Source organism: Pieris rapae, chromosome 12, assembly GCF_905147795.1.
Source record: "Pieris rapae chromosome 12, ilPieRapa1.1, whole genome shotgun sequence".
Taxonomy (NCBI): domain Eukaryota; kingdom Metazoa; phylum Arthropoda; class Insecta; order Lepidoptera; family Pieridae; genus Pieris; species Pieris rapae.
In genome coordinates, this window is record NC_059520.1 from 5,089,411 (window position 1) to 5,109,891 (window position 20,481).

The 20,481-nt window shown below is 30.3% G+C and overlaps 2 protein-coding genes across 2 annotated transcripts; both read right to left on the bottom strand.

Annotated features, from left to right (window-relative positions):
* Positions 1 to 115: 115 nt before the first annotated feature.
* Positions 116 to 5,888, bottom strand: LOC111001828 (protein obstructor-E). The gene is made up of 7 exons (XM_022271867.2): positions 5,758 to 5,888; positions 3,728 to 3,814; positions 2,051 to 2,164; positions 1,521 to 1,585; positions 1,102 to 1,240; positions 419 to 632; positions 116 to 235 (listed from the first exon to the last, which is right to left on the bottom strand). Exons 1-7 carry the CDS (start codon positions 5,795 to 5,797, stop codon positions 178 to 180), a joined length of 717 nt encoding a protein of 238 aa, XP_022127559.1. The 5' UTR covers positions 5,798 to 5,888; the 3' UTR covers positions 116 to 177.
* A 4,377-nt stretch (positions 5,889 to 10,265) lies between these two features.
* LOC111001829 (protein obstructor-E) lies at positions 10,266 to 16,232 on the bottom strand. The gene is made up of 5 exons (XM_022271868.2): positions 16,090 to 16,232; positions 12,831 to 13,025; positions 11,579 to 11,782; positions 10,793 to 11,006; positions 10,266 to 10,388 (listed from the first exon to the last, which is right to left on the bottom strand). Exons 1-5 carry the CDS (start codon positions 16,130 to 16,132, stop codon positions 10,331 to 10,333), a joined length of 714 nt encoding a protein of 237 aa, XP_022127560.1. The 5' UTR covers positions 16,133 to 16,232; the 3' UTR covers positions 10,266 to 10,330.
* Positions 16,233 to 20,481: the final 4,249 nt, after the last annotated feature.

Consider the following 20,481-nt stretch of genomic DNA (forward strand, 5'->3'; position numbering starts at 1 on the left):
ATAAGGTTGTACTTTAAAGTTACTACATAAATTGCCCCTAAGGAAAATCTCAGAAAACCGTAATAACTTAAATTAAATATATTTGATTTTTTCACATAGCAAAATAATAACACAATACATTATAATTATTTATTATAAACCTAAATATAATTAATAGGAAGTGACTAAGAGCTACATTCACGCTTTCTTCGGCAATTTGTTCTTGTCCTGTGACTGGCCTTCAAAGTAGTTTTCACTGAAAATATAAAATTGGTTTGATTAATATATTATAAATATAATATAAATGATTTATTCAAAAGATTTTTATCGAGAATAGCCGTAGGGCTGTTGGACTATACAACATTAATTCTCTATGACTGTCAATAAACATAATTCATAATGCACGACATTTTTGGTATTAGTGAAATGTATTACTAACCATCCAGCCACCTTTTCTGCGTCGTCACACATGAAAGTATCTTCGTTGTAGACTTTACCGGACGGGCAGCTGCCTTTCTGGGGCTGGACGCCGTTACGACAAATGTAGAACTTCTGGCAGTCTTCTGGGTGAGGGAAAGTGGGGTGGGGTAGGGCCCTGCCGTTGGGTCCTTGTACTTCACCATCAGGGCATGAAAAACCGTCGTCGAGAACATCTATAGGAAATTACAGTACTTTAAAGATTTTTGTTTTTCTTCTAACACTAATTTTACAAAACGGTTTAAACATTTCAATAACAGTAGGTTAATTAACGAAATAAAAGGATGTGTGCGGTCGAATGACCTAATCTTATTACATATTTTTAATTTTATTCATAATTAACGTTAAAATAATATATAAATGTGGTTCAGTAGGTCAAGTGGAATTGTTTAATAATCTAGGTCACCTTTAAATTAACTAACGTTATAAAAAAGGGAAATTACAGAAAAAAGATTTTATAGATATTTTAAACAAAATATTGAAAATATATTTCAGATATAATTCGACATTCAAACTCGATAATCTAACAAGGTCTAGCATGATAAGTTAACAAGAATAAGGATTTGACTGATTCCGACTATCAACCCGAATTTCTTGTTTGGTGAAAGATTGTTTAACCAGGAAACTTACTCTAAATAAACTTACCCTTAGTGACTTTATCGCACTGTCGTGGCACGGAGTCTTTCCAATCACAGTTTGAGGTTTCTTCATCAAAGAAGAGGCCAGGAGGGCAAGGGTGCTCGTTTGGCACTCCGTCTGAGCAGAAGTAGAATTTGTCACAAGCCTGAAAGAAAACAAGTTATTTAGTCCTACAATATGTTAGTCATACTTTTTATATCTTTACTGTCATGAACACGAAAACGGGAAAATCTTACACTAATATTGCACATAAAAAGGAAGAAATATTAAAAGGCGGTAACCTACTCCTTATCACAGGTAAGCATAAAAGTCATCTTCTACAGGAAATGAAGCTCAGGAAAGAGTTTCAAAAAATCTATGATGATTTATACGATTTCGTAACATTATTACTGTGTTGTTTATTAATTTCGACTCATAAAATTTACCTGGGGATCAGGATGCCTGAAGTAACCATTTTGTCTAGGACAGCCCTTGCTTGGTTTTGGTTCCTCTGTGAGTGATAAAATAAATAAATTATTATATTTACGTGCAGAACGATTAAAATATTTTAAATAATAATATCAATATGATTCAGCAATTTTAGACTTATCTTTCTTAAAAAAAGAACAAATAAAGTTTTAATAGTAGAAAAATACTTAAATGACAGGTTTAATTTACCCAATCAATGTCTGGTTATGTTGATTTCACATAAAATCGAGTTACAAGTTATGAAACATCCGTTATGTAGGGCATAACTGTAAAATTTTCGTAGTACTTAAAACTGTTACAAGTTTTTCAACATCAATTAAATCAAACTAACTTATGATAATGTACACATTATAATTAAGCCACAAATGAGATTTGTGGAAAGATAAATTATGTTTTTTTTTATTGAAGGCAGAAATCGTATATTTGTCACACAATATGCATTGTGTTTCACAATATTTCCACAACTTAAACAGGCAAAAATACTTACGCAGCTCTTTTCTATCTCCGCAGTCAACGTTTGATGGGATGTCACATAGTTCCTTGTTTGGGTTTTCGTCAGCGAATACTAGTCCATCTGGACACAGCCTAGTTTCTGCCTTGCCTGTTTAAGACATAATAAAACATGAAAATACCAGTTGAATGTAAATAAAAGGTACTAGTATATTTTTATTTCTTTCATGTTGGCTTAATGGCTTATTTATTAGATCTTGTCTTTCTGTAGGTGCATTTAACATTCGGTTGTAAAGTGAAAGATAATATAAATATGCATTGAAGGCTTACCTACTACCTATATAAAAACAATGATTACGATATCTGACAGTCGTAAAACACAACAATCGCGTTTATCCTACCAATAAGTAATAAATAGCTTTATTTGGAACTTATCCGGACATTGTGAAACAAAATGAAACATGTCATATATAAGACCTCGAAATGAAATTATATAAAAAACTTTCACCCCACTTTTAGATCACCTAAAATGAATAAAAATTCCTAACACGAATTGTCTCATGCGTTAAAGTTGCCGTAAGTAATTTTAAATTGCTGTTACAAAACTGTTTCAAAAGAAAAAGGAAATCTCTATGCCATGAAAGCTAACTGTTGAATACTAATATAAATGTACTAATAAGTACATTACGGGGTACAAATTTAAGAGTCTTGTATAAATTGGCCACATTCAGCTGCAAGGTAAAATGTGTATTAATCTATCTACATAGCTAGTACAATAAAATGTTTACTTGTATATTGGTTAATATGGCAAAAACATGATGTGAAGTCCGATGAAAATACGAACCTCGAAGTTTATAATAAATAAAGAATTACCTAACTATTCATTCGAATGTCGTCGCTTTGATTTATATTTCAAAATTATGTTAATCTTGGCAAGATTTATTTTATATTGTAGAACGGGTAAAGGAATTTTTTTATACAATATCAACTAAACAAATTGCAAATTCGAAACAAGTTTCAAAACCTATCAAACATGTTTTTCTTAATTTGTTTGACATTTTACACGATATATTTGGTTCGAGTGGAACGATTTTAAATTTTTATGTAGAAAATAAGATTGCAAAACATATTGTTATGTTACAATATTACGTTAAGGCAAGTAAATTTGTCAACCAATACTTAGTCGCTTCAAAAGTTACGTTCGAACTTTCTCCTAGACCCAGGAAGGAGTCAACGACAAACCTACCTAGATTATAATGTCACCAGATAAACTATATGATACCATAGACAAAGTAAATTTCCTCTTATAATACTACGGATGACAAAATTATATTTACATTTATTTGAAACTTGAATCTTATTTATTCATAACCTTTGAAACTCTTTTATATTTTAATTGTAATAACAATTAAATTAAATATACTTTAAAATTACTATCAAGAATCATTAGTTAATAGTACTGTGTACGTTTTTTTCTTTCTCTATCTACCTATGTACCTGCTCATGAATATTGTAATTTTCTAACAATATTAACCAATTTAAAAAAAATAGAATTTTGGGTGTAGTATTATATTTGTGAAAGGAACATTTTTAAATGTACATAATTATTCTATGAAGGTGTCATATTTAAATATTTTTGGAATGTTACATGTTCGTGTGTGTGAAGGTAAGTGACATTTATCGCAGGCGTCGACCTTTCACATACGATACTGACCTTTGGTGCATTTATAATAAAGGTCACACTGGTATGGATCCGCGTAGAAGCCATTCTTGTCTGGGCAGTCGAAATCCTGACCAGCAACTGAAAGTAAAAAACAATTTATTCATAAAATCTTTGCCGTAGAAAGTTTATTTTCTCATAATATAATATATACGGTTATATATTTAATGGTTACACTATTAAATACAACAATATTTTCCACAGAAAAATATTTATAAAATTCAATAAAGAAATATACAACTCAAAGCGTAGAATGGAATGGAATAACTTGCAACCATCCTTCTCTTTCCTTATAAAATAAGCTAAGCTAAATTGTAGTATTCTTTTCAAAAAGACAGGACTAACCCTTTATATAAATGCCTTTAACCTGCAGAGATAGTTTGCCAGGCCTTAAGCATACATAGTTAGTATCATTTATATGAATAATCTATGATCTATTGTTTATCGACGTTTTTAGTCATTAAAACATTATTTTAATCTTAAATCAGACAAAAGCAACACAATCTATTTTAATTACGTAGTGTGTAAATTTTGTATCATTGGGTACTTAAAATTCTGAATGGAAGGTCCTTTGCATTACACGCGACATCTAGTTTTGAGTCACACGGATGTAATTTGCGGTGTAATGCGTGAATGTTTCTCGTTATAAATAAAACATGATTTTGAAAATGGAACGAGATTGTGTAATAGGTTTTCAAATTAAATGAAATTACTTCTTCTGCCAAACTGCCATTCTATGTCTATAGTGCTACAACGTCTTCTATCTTCTTATCTTATCTTGTCTTCTAAAACTCAAAACTTGTCCACACTCAAAAATGTTAGTGATTGCTTTCTATGCAATTATATAATAAGCGCGTGTGCAAAAAGTTGCGTTTGCAATGAACCAGTTTAATTTATCGCTACATTTTTAAGAGGAAATTAGTTTAAATTGCTCACTGTTACACATTACTTAAGCCCATTATCGAGTAAGTTTCGAAAAGTCGATATACCGTGACAAAGTGGAATAGTAAAATTGCTTTACAAAATATGTTAGGCAATTATTGGCATCGTACTTCGCTAGGATATTGAGTTCGTGAAAGGAGGACGAACCATTTGCCTATGATTAATTCACATCAATTGTATTTGACCTTTATGTATAGCACTTATACTTTATAAGACGCTTATAATATAAATGTCTGAAATGCAATCTGAAAGCTTAACCAAATATTTTAGATGAATCAATTGATCTTCTTTTTTTTAGATTTTATTTCTATCTATTATACAAGCTCGTAAATAATTCAACATTTTTAGTGACATATAAATAACCATTTTGTTGCTAAGTGGATGTTTTTTTCTATAAAATTTTTACTATTGATATATATACTCAATATATATCAATAGTAAATATACTCAATAGTCAATAATACATATAAAAATTAAAATTATAAATATGACATAAATTATTTGATTAACGTTAAAACTAGTGTTTCGCTACTGATATTGTTAATATTTGACAATAACAGAATAAATAAGATTTAATAATTATTAAAAATTGAATACTCGCTAACTTATAAATGTCATTTAATTTTTAATACATTTATTACTGTAATGCTATAAGTTATGAACGTTTTTCAGAAAATTGTGGGCGATTAGAACCATTCACACTAACTTTCCCTATTCCGTTTACCCGGAATTATCGAGGCAAATCGAATTATCTTTATCTTGTAAAGTGACAGTAAACCACAGCTCAAGGGAATTCGTAACATGTCCTTGATAGCCCTAGTTACTTTCATTGCTAAAATATTTTCTATATTTTGTAAAAGCTTGCGTCAGACTTTAGTCTTTATATCAAAAATCTCTAACAATGTCTATAACATCGTTCCATATTTCATCACTTAAGTCCATACTTATTAAATTATCGAAAATAAAACATACATTTGTTTAAGTTGTAAAATATTTAAACCATACGTGTTAAATTTAAATTAAAATAATACAAAGCAAACACATTATATGTAGCTCCCAATGTAAAATAAAATTTTACTCACCAAAACATACAGCGGCACTGAATATAATTAAAAATTTCATTTTGTTGGACCCTATTCTAATTACGGTATGAACAAAAGCACACGTGCAACTCCCCTGAAAGGTTGCTCTGTATTGCCGAGTAATGAGAGTCGTGACCGGCGCATGCGCAGCCTATACTTACAACGTTGTACGTTCGTGGAAAGTTGGTGCAACTTTGTTTAAATTTTTATATGTATCTATTAGATTACTTGTGTACCAAAACTTTCTCATACATAGTTTATATCTGTTTTAACTGCGAAGGCCTTTGTGCTTCGAAATTACTCAGTAGTTAATATTATTTTATGATTTTAAGAGGTGTACTCTATAATTCAGCGAGCTATACATCTATTAATAAAGGTATAGTGAAGCCAAATAATGCACATGGTGGACAGAGATTGTTGGAAAAACAAGTTAAAGGAGATAAAAATATCTCTTATATTCGACAGGTGGAAACAAAACTTCAACAGAATATAGATGTAAGTAAGAAAAATAAACGATTAACAACTGTAATAATTGAAATGATGCAAGAATTTCTTTAATTACATCAAAAGTTCACTAAAGTTTGCTGCGTTAAGTATAACGATACGAGAGGATAGAAAAAGCCAGAATATGCAGTTAATACCATTTTACCAGTCCCAAGCGGTCAGCCTCGAATACCATGACTTACCATGGTCAATCTCATGGATTTAAGTCATTTCAATGGACGTCACGACTTAATTTATAATCGCTATTGTCACTGGGTTCGTCTTGTAAAGCCATGTTTGGTGGTCTTAATTTAATGCGATAAGATATTTATGAGTTTTATAGGTTATTTTCGGAATATATTTCAAATTAAGTTTTACTACGCTTATAAACCTTTATATGGGACTGTTTAAATTATTCACAATGTGATGATAGGTTTCAATTCGATTATATTATATACTGTAAATGTTTTACGTATTTTGAGAAATGTCTTTTTGATAAAATTGGCATTACTTTCGTATCAATTCTAGTAATTTCTTTACGTACCAATGCACCTTAATTTACTTAATTGTCATATTTGTGATATACTTACAAATACACTAAGAATTAATTATTATTCATGCAACGTCTCTAATCGATGGAGCTTTCTTCTAAATGAGTATTGTAATAATGTTGGTTTCCTAGGAGAATTCATGGGACACGTGACATGTCTGACAATGAGTCATTCCCTGGACTGCTTGCCATTGTTTTATGAAACGGTTCTTGAACCCCGATTTACTTCCTAGTAAACTTAGATATTTATTTCAAATTACAATAGGGACGATACTCAAAGTCGGTATTATAATAAATAATATTTATTTTAATTATCTATACCTATATTTGATCTATATAACGCGATAGAGATAATCGAAATATATTTTTACAATTACAGAGCCAAACAAAAACTTATACAAATTTCAACCCTGAATTGTATTATTTATTAATTTGGATGTATAAGAATTATCGCCTCATGCCATATTTTGGTGAACGAATGAATAAACCTCAATAACTCGTTTCGGAAGTTATTAAATTAATTAAAAACTTCAAGCAGAAGAAATAGTATATTTTACGAAGGTCATTTAGTGCTCTTTAAAATAATACAGTAAATAATTAAAATAAATCATAATATCGTTTTGATTATCACAATATTTATATGAAATTATTTTAAGATTTTTACATTACATTAATATTTCCTACATACGAGATCTCCGAATATATTCTATGCTATGATTTAACCATACATTAACGGCTTTTGAATTTAAAATTATTATGTAAGATGTTTTATCTCGAAAAAGAATCAGAAAGTTGTTTCGTATCAACTTTCTACCGGTCGTTAAAAATCAGAAGCACAAATGCAAATCTACTTAATATGGGATGTTAAAATCGCTTAATATAGTTTATTGCATATAACAGAGGAATAAATTTGAATTGAGCACTAATCTCTGTAATATTTCAGACATAAAGTCTCTGACACTTATAATATTCCTCAATTTGTGAGATTAACGTTTACAAGACAAGGACTAAACAATCACGAATTGAGGATCTGGTTACACACAGATTTACATATTTTCGTATAAGAGAACATTTTTACAGAAAATTGGTTTATAACACCTTATATATTGGATATTATTTAATCAATTACCATCTCAAATTCGCAATATTGGAGTGTTTGACAAATTCAAAAAGGCAGTAAAGATGCATGTTAGAATGAACACAGTTGACTAAAATTAAGACGGCTTGTGGCGACCTGTATCTCGCTCGTATATAATATATTAATATTAAGTTTCTCATGTAAATAATTTTTTTTTTGTAATGAGAAATAAAGTCCTTTAAACATATATTTACTTAACAAGAATATACGTAACTATTAGTTGTTGGTAGTATACATCAAATTAATATCATACAAAGCTCTCACTTTTGATATGGTGATATGAAAGTTAATCGATGTTGTCTAGAATATTGCAAAACAAATTGCCATTTTCTCTATGTGTCTGTTTCTGTCTTTTACTCATTCTAAATGTTGTAGGTCTTATATAATATCATCAGTGTAAGTTGTAAAAAAAACACAAAAAGACATTATGTTTGGCACCTACCAGTATTTTATACCAAGTAGTTTTAGTTGATATATTGAATTTGATTTGTTACTCAGCAATTAAGCAACAATATAGGTTGAGTAATGGAATGTCTATCGAAAACTGGTCTTATAAGTGATACCTAGTGTACTAGGTCAGCTAGATGAAATTGACATGGTTATAATACAAGCCTACGCAGTGATTGCAAAAAATATTGCCGACATGACAAGACAATAGCTTTTCTATTGTTCATTTCAGCTCTCATTTATAGATATCGTATCTACCGATGACAGCTGGATAATATTGTTTTTATTTTCACTTAAACGAATTATTATATTTCAAGACAGTAAAAGTACTTTTCATTGCAATAGTAATTTTATTCTGGGAATGTAGTCCCTCTATGTATTAATATAAAATTATGTAACTAATGTACACAAATATTGTAAATTCTATTTTAAAAGAGTAAGTGTGGAGTTTCTTGCCCATTCTTATCCATACGAAACTACATTTTGGAAGGGGCAACTAGAATCATCTTTATATTTTATATAACGTTCAAAAGTGCCATTTTAGGTGGTCCAATTGGAATAAATGATTTGATTTTATTAATCATAAAAATATGAGGTTTTTGTAATATGTAATAATTGGTAAGTATAGTATATTCCTGTTTGTACGTTACATTCATATTAATTGTTTTACAATATTGAATATTTATAGGTTTACAAAATATTGAATGTATATATTTATATTCGTTCTCAATTATCTTATAGTATATACTTACATAGAAAATAAATTTATAAAATAACGCTAAAATTAATTACATATTTTAATGAATATCTTAATAATAATTTATTTTATTATTCAACTAATTTTACAGAAAAAGTATTGAGTATAATATATTTTAGAAATTTCCTAATAATGTTAATACAAAAATCCTTGACGTGCCAAACGCGTTGAATTCCTTTATAGGTGCGATAGTTTTATCGCACCTAGAATTCAAATATTATTAAAGTTGTTATTAAAAAATATTAAATAATCTTCGTGATTATGGAGAATGTAAAAAGTTAATTTAAAAAGGGTATCTTTTTAACATGAATTAAATTTATTTAAGGGGTAGATATATTATATATGAATTTAAAGCAGTCTCTCTATAAATTTATCTCATACATTCTCTTTGCTCTTGTACGTCGTTAAAGGATAGTTATTGATTTAGTGTGTATATAAAAAATGTAAATCTAGCATATTATTTATTATAAAAATATAGTAAATTTTAGTGTATACGTTATCAGTTCTTATTAATTCGGTATTGTATGCTTGGGTTCTCTTGAAGAAACTGCATTTAGCTGTAAGATCGCCTATTTATACAACCCTTATCTTCAATTGGAAATTCTACTTCTTTCCTATTTTGTGTTACTATGATTAAAGTAAAGTGTTGTTATTACGTTTATATTTTTAGATAGATAAAAAAATCTGTATGTATTTATAACATTTTCCGCGAAACATTTAAAAGTACTGAATGGACGTTTATACGGTTAGGATTCCTAGTCGTTCAATAACAATGGATGGATAAAATTAGCTTCATATTTATAATAAGTTTATTTTTAGTCTGTTTAATAATTTTATATTAGTTGGTTGGTTAACGATTTGGTTTATTTGCGATTAGTCAAGTTTGAATTGTATATTTCATATCAGTAATGTATTCAAGTGAACTGTAATAAATTCGGTAAAATTAAATTTTCTAATCGTTTTTTCATTCTCCTCACGTATTTTTCTGTTTTATTTTAATGTCAACACGATTTTACTATGTTTAATTTTAATTCATCTCTCACTAACAAACACAACATAAACTTATCGGAATATTATTAAATGTGATTATTTTCTTTATAGGAGTGGGAGGTGGAGCTGGGAAATAACAAATACAGATTTATCTTAATGTATATTTAACTTATCAAGCTTAAAAGTAACTTATTTTATATCACTGAGTTTAAGATCTTCCCTTTGGAGCTGGCGCCGCTTCTTCCGCATCCTTGTACCAGTCCTCACTGAAAATACATAAATTATGAACGAATAATCCAATTCAGGTAAAAGTCTATTGACATCGTGAAAAATTAAAAAAAAAACAATGAATTTCAACTGCTCAAGTCGGAAATACTACTTTGTGCTAACTAGACACAGCAAGCTGTCAACTGTTAAGAAGCTTGATAAGCTGAAAGCGTTCTATTTTTAAAATAATTAAAGATGAGTAAAAGTAATTTCATATGTGATAAATGAAGTGCGAGTGATAAATCATAATATATTTTATATCACTTCCCAATCTTAACAAAATATTTGTTTTGTAACTAACAAAATCTTTATTAAATTTACCTGAAAGAAACAACTTTCAAGTAATATCTCAAGGCCTTTGGAAAATAACCAACAATACAGAATTAAAGTAAAATGTACTGACCATCCGCGAACATTTTCAGGGGCATCACACCTCTGGCTTTCCTCGTTGTAGACCTCTCCAACTTGGCAACCGAGGTCACGTGGCTCGATTCCGTTCAGGCAAACGTAGAAACGTTGGCAGTCGTTGGGGTGGGGGAATTTGGGGTGAGCGACGATTTGGCCTTGAACATCTACCACCTGTTCCTTGGGGCACTCAAAACCATCCTTGGTTTTCTCTAAATTTAAAAAAATACAAATTAAGTAAATAATTAAGCATTTTGTGTGTGAAGAAGTTTAATAAGTGAGGTTTTCATTTAGTATTATTTAAGTATCATTTCCTTCGTTTCTTACAATATTGTATTTATGTTTATACAAAATTCACCTAGTACTAACGAGTCTACTAGAAGATGAGCATTGCCAAGAGTCCATAGCTAATTTCAAAATAATTGTTGACATTTGTAATATAGGATTTAATCTGCGGTTTAGGTACAATATAAAGGAATTCCAAAAATGGCGGTGAATGCCTGCTACCGTGGAAGGGCATATCACCTCTCACTGTATACATTACACACGACCGAATCTTGCTCTTTGTGATCTATGCCACTGACCTGTAGCCAAGACTGGTTACATTCTTTTATTACTTTATGTTTTAATAAGAAACTATACGAAGTACCACATTAAATTTTCAGCCTTCCATTATCAATAAACGAAGTAGTGTATTGAGAAAATCGTAGAAACAAAGTTAAATACGATGAAACCAGAACGCAACGCTAATTTGGCTAATACCCTAGTGGGATTTAGAACTTACTGTCTTGAGTAGCGCATCCTTGTCTGCCGGCCGAGTCGGGCCAAACACAAGTACCGGAATACTCGTCGAAGTGAAGACCAGCTGTACATTTTACTTCAACAGCTTCTCCTTCAATGCAGTTGTAGAAAGCATTGCACACGGTTGGGTCAGGATGGGCAAAGAAACCGTTTCTACGTGGGCATTGGTTGTTTGGTTTTGGGGGCTCTGCAAACACCATTTTTATTACTATCTTAAAGATACGTTAAACATTGTATATACGTTCGAACCCTATCTCAACTTATATACAAATAATTACAATAGAACTTCAAAGTGAGTTTTATTATTGGTTTTCATTTGCCTTAATTTTTTATTTAACTAACGTTAATGGACGAAGGTTTTGACCAACTTCAAAAAACATCAAGACTATGATATTACGATGTATAAAATCAATTTAATTTTTACATTTTCTGCCATAAATAAATGGCGCCAAGGCAAAACTGTCGAAAGTCAGTTTCATAATCATTTTTAATAAACAGATTACGTCAATAGAAATGGGGAAACCATATATTGTAAAAAACCTTGAAATTGTTTCGTGTTTTCTAGGAAACGATTGTCTCCTTATCATACAGGAAGGTAGATTTCTCTTAGACGCACTAATGAGTAGCCGGTATATTTATTTCTTCCGTTCACAAGACCTGAGTGTAACCTTGAAAGGAGGCAGTCAATGCATTCTGCGAACCGCTTTTGCCTTGACGGCCTTTCACATAGACATGACATATAACAATTGTTTTTTACCAAAACTGGGTGCGATGTAGCTTAAATATCAATAAGTTTATTATGTTGTTGCAATATAATTCGTTCAGAAAAGCGACTAATACTTTGTTTTTAAATCATGATTACCTTACACAATATGATTATTGATTATATGGTTCATGATGAATTTATTATGCTTTTAACACTTGAAATTAGATATGAGTTTTGTATGTAAATTCAGGAGCGTGACCTAGGCGGTCAGAGGTAGACAGGATACTTTCATGTCTGGCACAGTTAACCGACCTTGAGGTATTCTTTGTAATAAGAATAAAGAATCCACTCAAGAAGGTATATAAATTTCATATTTATAATGAAATATAATAACGTTATATTCTATTAATGACGAACTTTTGTTACTTTGAAGGCATTGAATATCGTAAATGAAAATAATAATGTTGAATGGCAGAGATTTTGCACTCTAGTGAATTATATAGGATATTTTTCTTTTGAATATACTTACGTAATTCTGTCCTATCTCCACAGTCAACGTTGAAGGGTTGGTCGCATTTGTTGATCTTCCTAATAGTAGGGTCGAAAACTAAACCATCTGGGCAGATTTTTGTGGTGGCAACACCATCTTTGCATTCGTAGAATTTGTCACATTGTCTGTCGTCTTCATATTGGCCGTCTTTGTTAGGGCATTTGAATTGGGCGTCTATAAAACAAAGATAATGGTTAGTTATTTTAAAATGTACTGATTATAATACCATTCCTATCTATAAATATTGACTTTAGTTTATAAACTATAGCTAACTAATATAACGAGTCAAATCAAATTCCAAATATAGTTTTTATAAAATTTTAAAGTAGTAATTAATTACACCTACACGAGTTTGGTGTTGTCGTGTGAAAGCGAATCAATCAAGTTGAGAAGTAGAGCGCTATTTGGTACTTCAGACCGGGTCAGAGTTACATAATAACGCACAGTTATATAATGCTAACACAATATTGGCTTATAATACGTGGCTTATGCTCATACGAATTTCGGCGATACGATACTGATTTCAAAAGGTTCTAAAGAGATTCAAAAAAAAGGGGATTCAATTCTAGAATTGTAAGATACAATGTTTTAAAGTGTTACTTGTTAGAATTTACCTGTAAGTTTCGCGAAATAGGCATACAATTATTTAGTGAAATACATATTCTTACAAAACTACCTCTATCATTGGCTTGCACCATTGCACTTGATGTTGAAATGCAATTGCATGTTAAAAGAGTCATGCAAACAACAGCTATTTTGTTAATGGAACATTGAAGTATTAAAAGTACTTTAGTATCAATATAAATAAACGACCTTAAGGCATTTTGAAAAAGTTCAGAGGATGATATTTCGCTATATTAACAAAAATTAACTTAAACACACGGATAACATGTTTCATGAATAAAAGTATAAGTTTGCAATTTAAATTAATATTGTCAAGGTCGTGCAGCTTTAACCTATTTGACTCTATTTATAATTTAAATAAAAGTCATATAAAAATGTTTATTCCTAAGAGATGAATAATGTATAAAATGATGTCTATTTGAACGTTTGGCATATTCAGCTAATGTTACATATGTAAATTAACGTAATGTAACCGGTTTTCTGTTACCCAATGACCTTTTAGAAGTCTTTATTACAAGAGGTTAAATAATCAACCTACTTTTGAAGATGAGGAAGTTTTTTGTAAGAATACTATTATTAACATCTTTTATGATACTTTGACTTTTGAAAGTACATATATTTTGAATAAACTATCATTAACTAGCGAGCATTACTACTTGACTTAGCGAGTCGTCTTAATTTTTATGTAAATTAATGTTTAATTTATATTGTATGTAAATTTCAGAATTCCAAAGATCTACACGTGGGATCTAAGATGGCAAGCGACGCCTGCGCAGCTGACGCAAGAAGTGAAAGTGAGGTGACGATTACAACATCGAATGGTGCATCGCTTGGATGCATCGAGGGTCGGATGATGACCCACAGATCTTATTTTATTATAACTTTTGTATCCATTGATTTCTAAAAATATATAGCTTAAAGCTTTAGTAAAACGATGAGGAAATTAAAATCTAATCTAACACTTACTTGGTCAAGCTACAGAAATAATTGTATAAGTGCACATACGTGGCATATTTTCTTTCGAAATTAATTTTCAAATTGTGTAAATGGTTAATATTTTAAAATATTTTAATAGCCTTATGAAAAGTACGAAAATATGTCATCGTATCAAATGATTTCTAATTTCGGTCTACATATAAATAATCAGACACTAAATTTGTCAGAAAAAATATTTTAATTATTTCGTTTTATTACTTTGATTCAAATACTTTATAAATTTCCATAAATAAAACTATGTTTTTATTTGGATTTACTTTATAATCTAAGAATTGTCAAAAACTTACACATATGTATGATAAATTTACGTTACATTATTAGTTATCATCTTAAACTAATGTTAGAGTGGATCTGGACCGGAGTATTTTAGGCTAATTTTAACTATTAAACTTGTCTTAGAATTTTATATTCCGTGCTGTTTTATCTAATTTATATTTAATTCATAAAGTTTAACACGTATTGTATGCCTTTACATATAAGTATTTATGAGCGCTTTAAGATCATTGAAAAGAAACCTTTATTTACATTTACTTTAAATGAAAACTAGAAGGATGTTAAACTTCCTGCTAGTTGCCATGTATAGCAGATAAGTTCTATAATGGTATGTATATCTTTAGTTTCAAGGGTATTCGACAAGATCGATTATATTAACCTTAAATTCATATATGGGCTTTTACCGGAGTAACTTACAAAAGTTCCTTCATATTATTTATATTCTTATAAATACCTAATTTATCTAATAATTTAAATACAATTCAGAGAGTTCAAACGTTCGTAACGTAACAAAACTTATGCGTATATAATTTTGTTGCGACCACAGAGCTTAGTATGAAAAGGTTGTGTTGCAAAAGAGAGAAAGAATGTTTTGCGTAAAATAATATAATTATGTCAACACAATCTCTACGCAATTTGTGGCACTATTGCGTACTTTTAGTGAATGTCAATGTCGAATTTCTGCGAACCACTGAAGGGTAGTGCCGGCCTCTGGCTTCCATAGATTTTCATTGAATTCCATAACATGTATTATTATTCAATCAAAAATTTTAATATCAATACATATCGACTGTTCTATTTAAAATAGTATAACATAATACAGAGAATAAAGACCCGAATGATTTATAGATTAACGTGAATTAAACGAAAAAATCAATTACGTTTTTTTCTTAATATACATTCTGTACAGCCTACATATTGTATCTAAGTTTTTGTAGGTTTCGTAATAATGAAAATTGAAAAGTATTCAATTAGAAATGTTTTGACTTAAGCTGTTCAAAACTTTACGTTCTCGCGTATTTTTCACCAGAATATGCGAGTTTTGAATATCAATTAGAATTGCATACATGGCTGAATACAAATGTAAGTAAAGCTTAAATATATACTTTTATATATATTCCAAGCGTGAGAACTTGATACATCGGTATATTTATTCAAATTAACAATTTTTACTAAGAAGTTTTAGCTACTTGTATCAATATCATAAATAATTATGGGATAATTTTACGATTTATGGTACAAAGTTATCGAATATTTTAAATGTATGAAACCGATTAATGACTATTTTTTAATATTAAAATAACATTTTGGTTAAGTGATAATTTAAAGTTTAAAAAATGCTTACTTGCAAGAGCAGCTGCCGCTGCCAACACGATGAACACTTTCATGGTGATATTTTAATTACCAATTTAATAAAAATTATGACTAGATTGATGTCCGACCCTACTGGCAACCCTGGTGCAACTGACAGTTTCAATCGCCGCGCGCGCCTTTTCTTCGCCCGCACTGCGTGTCTATGCGCAGAACCGGTACACACGAAGTCATTTTTAAATCTTATATCTATCAACAATCAAGTTAAAATAATTATTAAAAGGATCTTAAAGATAGTGACGCTATCGATAAATAAAGTTCTACAGTCAATAGTTTCTCTAAGGCCAGTGGGCGTTTGAGATGACACAAGTTTCTCTTACCTCTCGGTGAATGTAACCTCACTTCTTTGTATGCTGAAAGTCTAAAACATATAATGCCTCATCGTATATTTAATTAAGTAGCGTGCTTGTTACTATTGTCAATATTAATTTTACTAATTTTGATCACGTTTCATTTTAAGACCGAACTTTTATAGTAAAAGATTTTTGTTTTATGTTTTTCAAAAAATTTTCCTAAATATTTATATATATTTTAATTATAATTGCGAAAACCTCTTTTGGCGTCGTAAGAATACAAAATTATGCTCAAAATAGGTTTTATCTAGTGTAATTTTACTATGTATAAAAGTGTGAATAAGAATTAGATAAAACAGATGTGATATACCATAACGTGAAACATATTTAGTTTTATCTACTAAAAGCCTTTAAATATACTTTGACAAAATATACTTATACTTATAAGTTATTTGTATGAAGTCTCATAACGCCATAACCCATCCGATTACCGACGGAGTAGTAGCGGATTTACAATTATCATGTTCCAGATTTTTACAATCCAAAAATTTCTTTAAAATTGTACTTAAAATAATTTTTGGGTTTTTACACAAACCATCTTGAGTGACTTGTATGGGTTAATAGGGGGAAAAGGAAAAGTGGAAGTAGGGAAATACATTTTCTGCAATTTCACCCTTTTCACTCATACAAAGTGTGAGCTGAGGGCGCAAAGGTTTATTATTGATTGGAGAGCGGCGAACTAGCTGTTTTACTCTAGAATATTTATGAAGTTTGCTACAGCGAATATACAGTTGCATGCATAGGCGGATTTGCCCTGAGGCCCAGTAGGCCCGGGCCTAGGGCGGTAAGATGCGAAGGGCGGCAAAACGTGCTAAATTTTTTTTAATATTTGTAAAGTTTTGTCTCGATGAAATGTTTTGCCCTTGGTAGTTCTTTCAACAAACTGTTTCTTATAGACACTAGACAACCCATACGCAGTTTAATCAAGATCTAGTGCACCGTTCCCTAAGATATATCTCGGTATATCATAATATCTTGTCTATTGGTGTTGAGAAAGTGGCGGCACATGGGGCCTAGAGCGGCTAAGTCTGCAAATCCGCCTCTGATTGCATGCAGAGTTCTATCTGAAAAACATCAGAAGTGGTGGTGGTGGTATGTAGAAACCTTTTTGGTTTCTATGAAGTAGCAAAAATAAAAATCTATTCCCAAATCTGCCGCCCCAAAAAATCTACCGCCTTGGCCTCTAATCTACTTAGCCTGCTGGTCACCACTGCTATGAAGTTTGGAGATGATTAATTCCGTCTTAATAGCGGCTTTGTATTTGCTGTTTTAGGGTCCAAGGCATGGTGTACTCGTAATGACGAATGTCACGTGAAGAACTATAATGAAAGAGAAATATATATACATTTCTTCACATTATCTTTATTGGTTCAGAATATGACACTCTGCTATTTATTATCTTTTTTTATATCAAGTGTTACTATGTCAAAATACATAATCATCCCATGTGACCCCAATATAAAATGTACTGAAAGTTGCCGCAATGAATTGTTAATAATACAAACGGTAAACATTTAATAGGCAAGTGTTTTGTGTATGCAGGGCGCTCTTATAACGTTACTATGAAACAATAATTTGTTTCAAATTCAATGTATACATATAAACCAATATACAACTGTAAATTCCAAAGAGCGCAAGGTACGATGTGCATGATAATTCAGCTTTATTTAAACATTTAAGGTTCCGCGTCTGCAAGTATGAAATCACCATTCACTTTTTAATAAATTATTTATACCTTACTAATATTTACTTTAATTATAATATAAACTGGTTTATAACTCCATAAAGAACTGAAAATAACTTTGAATTGTTTTGGAGAAGATATGATACAGGATGTTATTGTATAATGTTGTTTAAAAGTGTGTTTGAATATACTCGTACATGCGTTTTACAATTAAAACTACTTTTTTTAGTATTTAGAAATTTAGCATGAGTTTGACATAAACAGTTTGACATGGTTTTAGGAAAACCATATATAGATAGTTTAGTTTGCGTTCTTAGTCTTGCGTGTTATAATCTACCGTTATTCTTTTTCTAAGTTAGAAGAGATACTAGTGTAAAACTAATTGATTTTACATATGTTGGTCTGTTGAATTACACAAATGGATGCCTTGTTAATATATCAAATAATAACTAAACAGACGAAGAAATATATCGTATTACTGGTGGTTAAGGGGCACTGACAATAAGTGGTTAATTTAATCCCAATATTAAGATTAAGATTCCTATCGACACGCACAACCAAGTTATGGTTTGCTTGTGTGGGGGCAGTTCCCGTAGCACCTTATGTTATGTAGATATCTTCTAATATAAATGTTTATACAATTTTTAAGTGTATATAGAGAAAATCACGGGTAATATAATATTTATTATAAACCTAACATTGCCTAACAATTATGGCTAGGCCGTCCAAAACTGCAACACTAATGACATTTAAGAGAGATCTGCGAATAAATAAAAATTATAATGGCACATATGATCTCTATTGAGAGAAGTAGTCAATTTGCGATTACAAAATTGACCTTTGCGTAACGTTTGCAACCGGAACCTGAAAATAAAGAATCATATAACATTATCGCTCTCTTACGTCATAAATACATTCGTTTTGTATACTGTATAATATAACTGGCTCTCATTTCTATAGGCTTTGTTGGATGTAAAAATGCGGCCCAGTTCTGGTAATTAGTTTACTTAAACTATGAATTGATTATAATAATAAACATAACATGTTTAGATTTATTATATACATAATAAAATAGCCTTTTAGCCTTACCAATGTTGTTACATGTTACTAATTCATTAATATAGGCCAAAGTATCTTTAATGATATCATCTAATTTGGACTACATTCTCACTGTTCGCATTTTCGCTTAAATCTATGGTTCGCGTCCGGATCCTATATTGATAATTTCATGAAATAGAGAATTGGATCGTTATTAATTCTTTATCCTTATTATATTATAAAAAAATTATAAATTCAACTTAACAACTTATTTTAAGAAAAATATCTACAGTAAAAACCTACTGGGAACAGTTCTTAAACTTAATTAGGTACGCCTATGTACCAAGTTGATTATAATATACGAAGTTTACTATACCAAAAACTTGTTGAACGACGAATGAGATTATTAATGATAGTAACTATTCTATTTCTGTATCCGACAACTTTCTCTGTTTGATTCATGTAAGAAGTATTGTTAATACCTATAGATTCTTGTGTTCCAAAACTAGGTACAAACTGCTTTATTATTCCGTACAGCTGTGAAGTGACTCATAATTTAACCACACTGTTCGAATCTACTTTATACACGAATCATAGGTACAATATATTTTTATAACCGTTAACAATAATAATCATTTTAAAAATAAATTACCTTTTCTGGTATCAGATTTAAGTACCTACCTATTGTTTCTGACTTCAAGTAAAAAGAATGCATGGTAATGCTGTCCTCATATACCGACCAAGAAACTCATCTTCTCTCAACGATCTAGAATTATTATGCCTCCGTATGATTCCTCTATAAAGTATTTATGCTATATAACTTTTTACGCTATACAACAGTGTGAGAAAATAGAACTAGAAGTCTTTCTTTTGAAAAATCTTGCCAAAAATTTGCTTTCAATGATTTTGGTCACTATTGCCCATTGAACTATGTATTGTACCTACTTGCAACGAAAATTAAAGACTCAAGTTATAAAAAAAAATACGGGACTAAAGTTTTCAATAAATATGAAAATATTCTAAATTCCTTAATTCAATTTACCCTGGCGCCAAATATAGTCTGTTCAGAAAGAGATTAGATGCGGTGTTACGGTAATGCGAACAAATATTTAACTCTTCTATGTCAATTCATGTAGTGAAAAAAATTATATAATATGTACTGCAGTTTTTTCATAGACGGTAATGCAAGCAACATAACAAAAAAGATAATTTAGCACTGCTACAACCTCAGATCCCACAATGTTTCTTTTTCCGAAACTCCGACTTTATACACCCTTAACTTTTCACCCTT

Excerpts from the sequence above, each read along its gene's own strand:
- LOC111001828 (XM_022271867.2), bottom strand. The coding sequence starts at position 5,797 with ATGAAATTTTTAATTATATTCAGTGCCGCTGTATGTTTTG. Across the intron at positions 2,165-3,727 it reads TTATTATAAATGCACCAAAG|GCAAGGCAGAAACTAGGCTG; the intron begins GTCAGTATCGTA and ends TGTCTTAAACAG. Across the intron at positions 633-1,101 it reads GTGCGATAAAGTCACTAAGG|ATGTTCTCGACGACGGTTTT; the intron begins GTAAGTTTATTT and ends AATTTCCTATAG.
- LOC111001829 (XM_022271868.2), bottom strand. The coding sequence starts at position 16,132 with ATGAAAGTGTTCATCGTGTTGGCAGCGGCAGCTGCTCTTGCAA. Across the intron at positions 13,026-16,089 it reads AGCGGCAGCTGCTCTTGCAA|ACGCCCAATTCAAATGCCCT; the intron begins GTAAGCATTTTT and ends TTTGTTTTATAG. Across the intron at positions 10,389-10,792 it reads CCTGAAAATGTTCGCGGATG|TGAGGACTGGTACAAGGATG; the intron begins GTCAGTACATTT and ends ATGTATTTTCAG.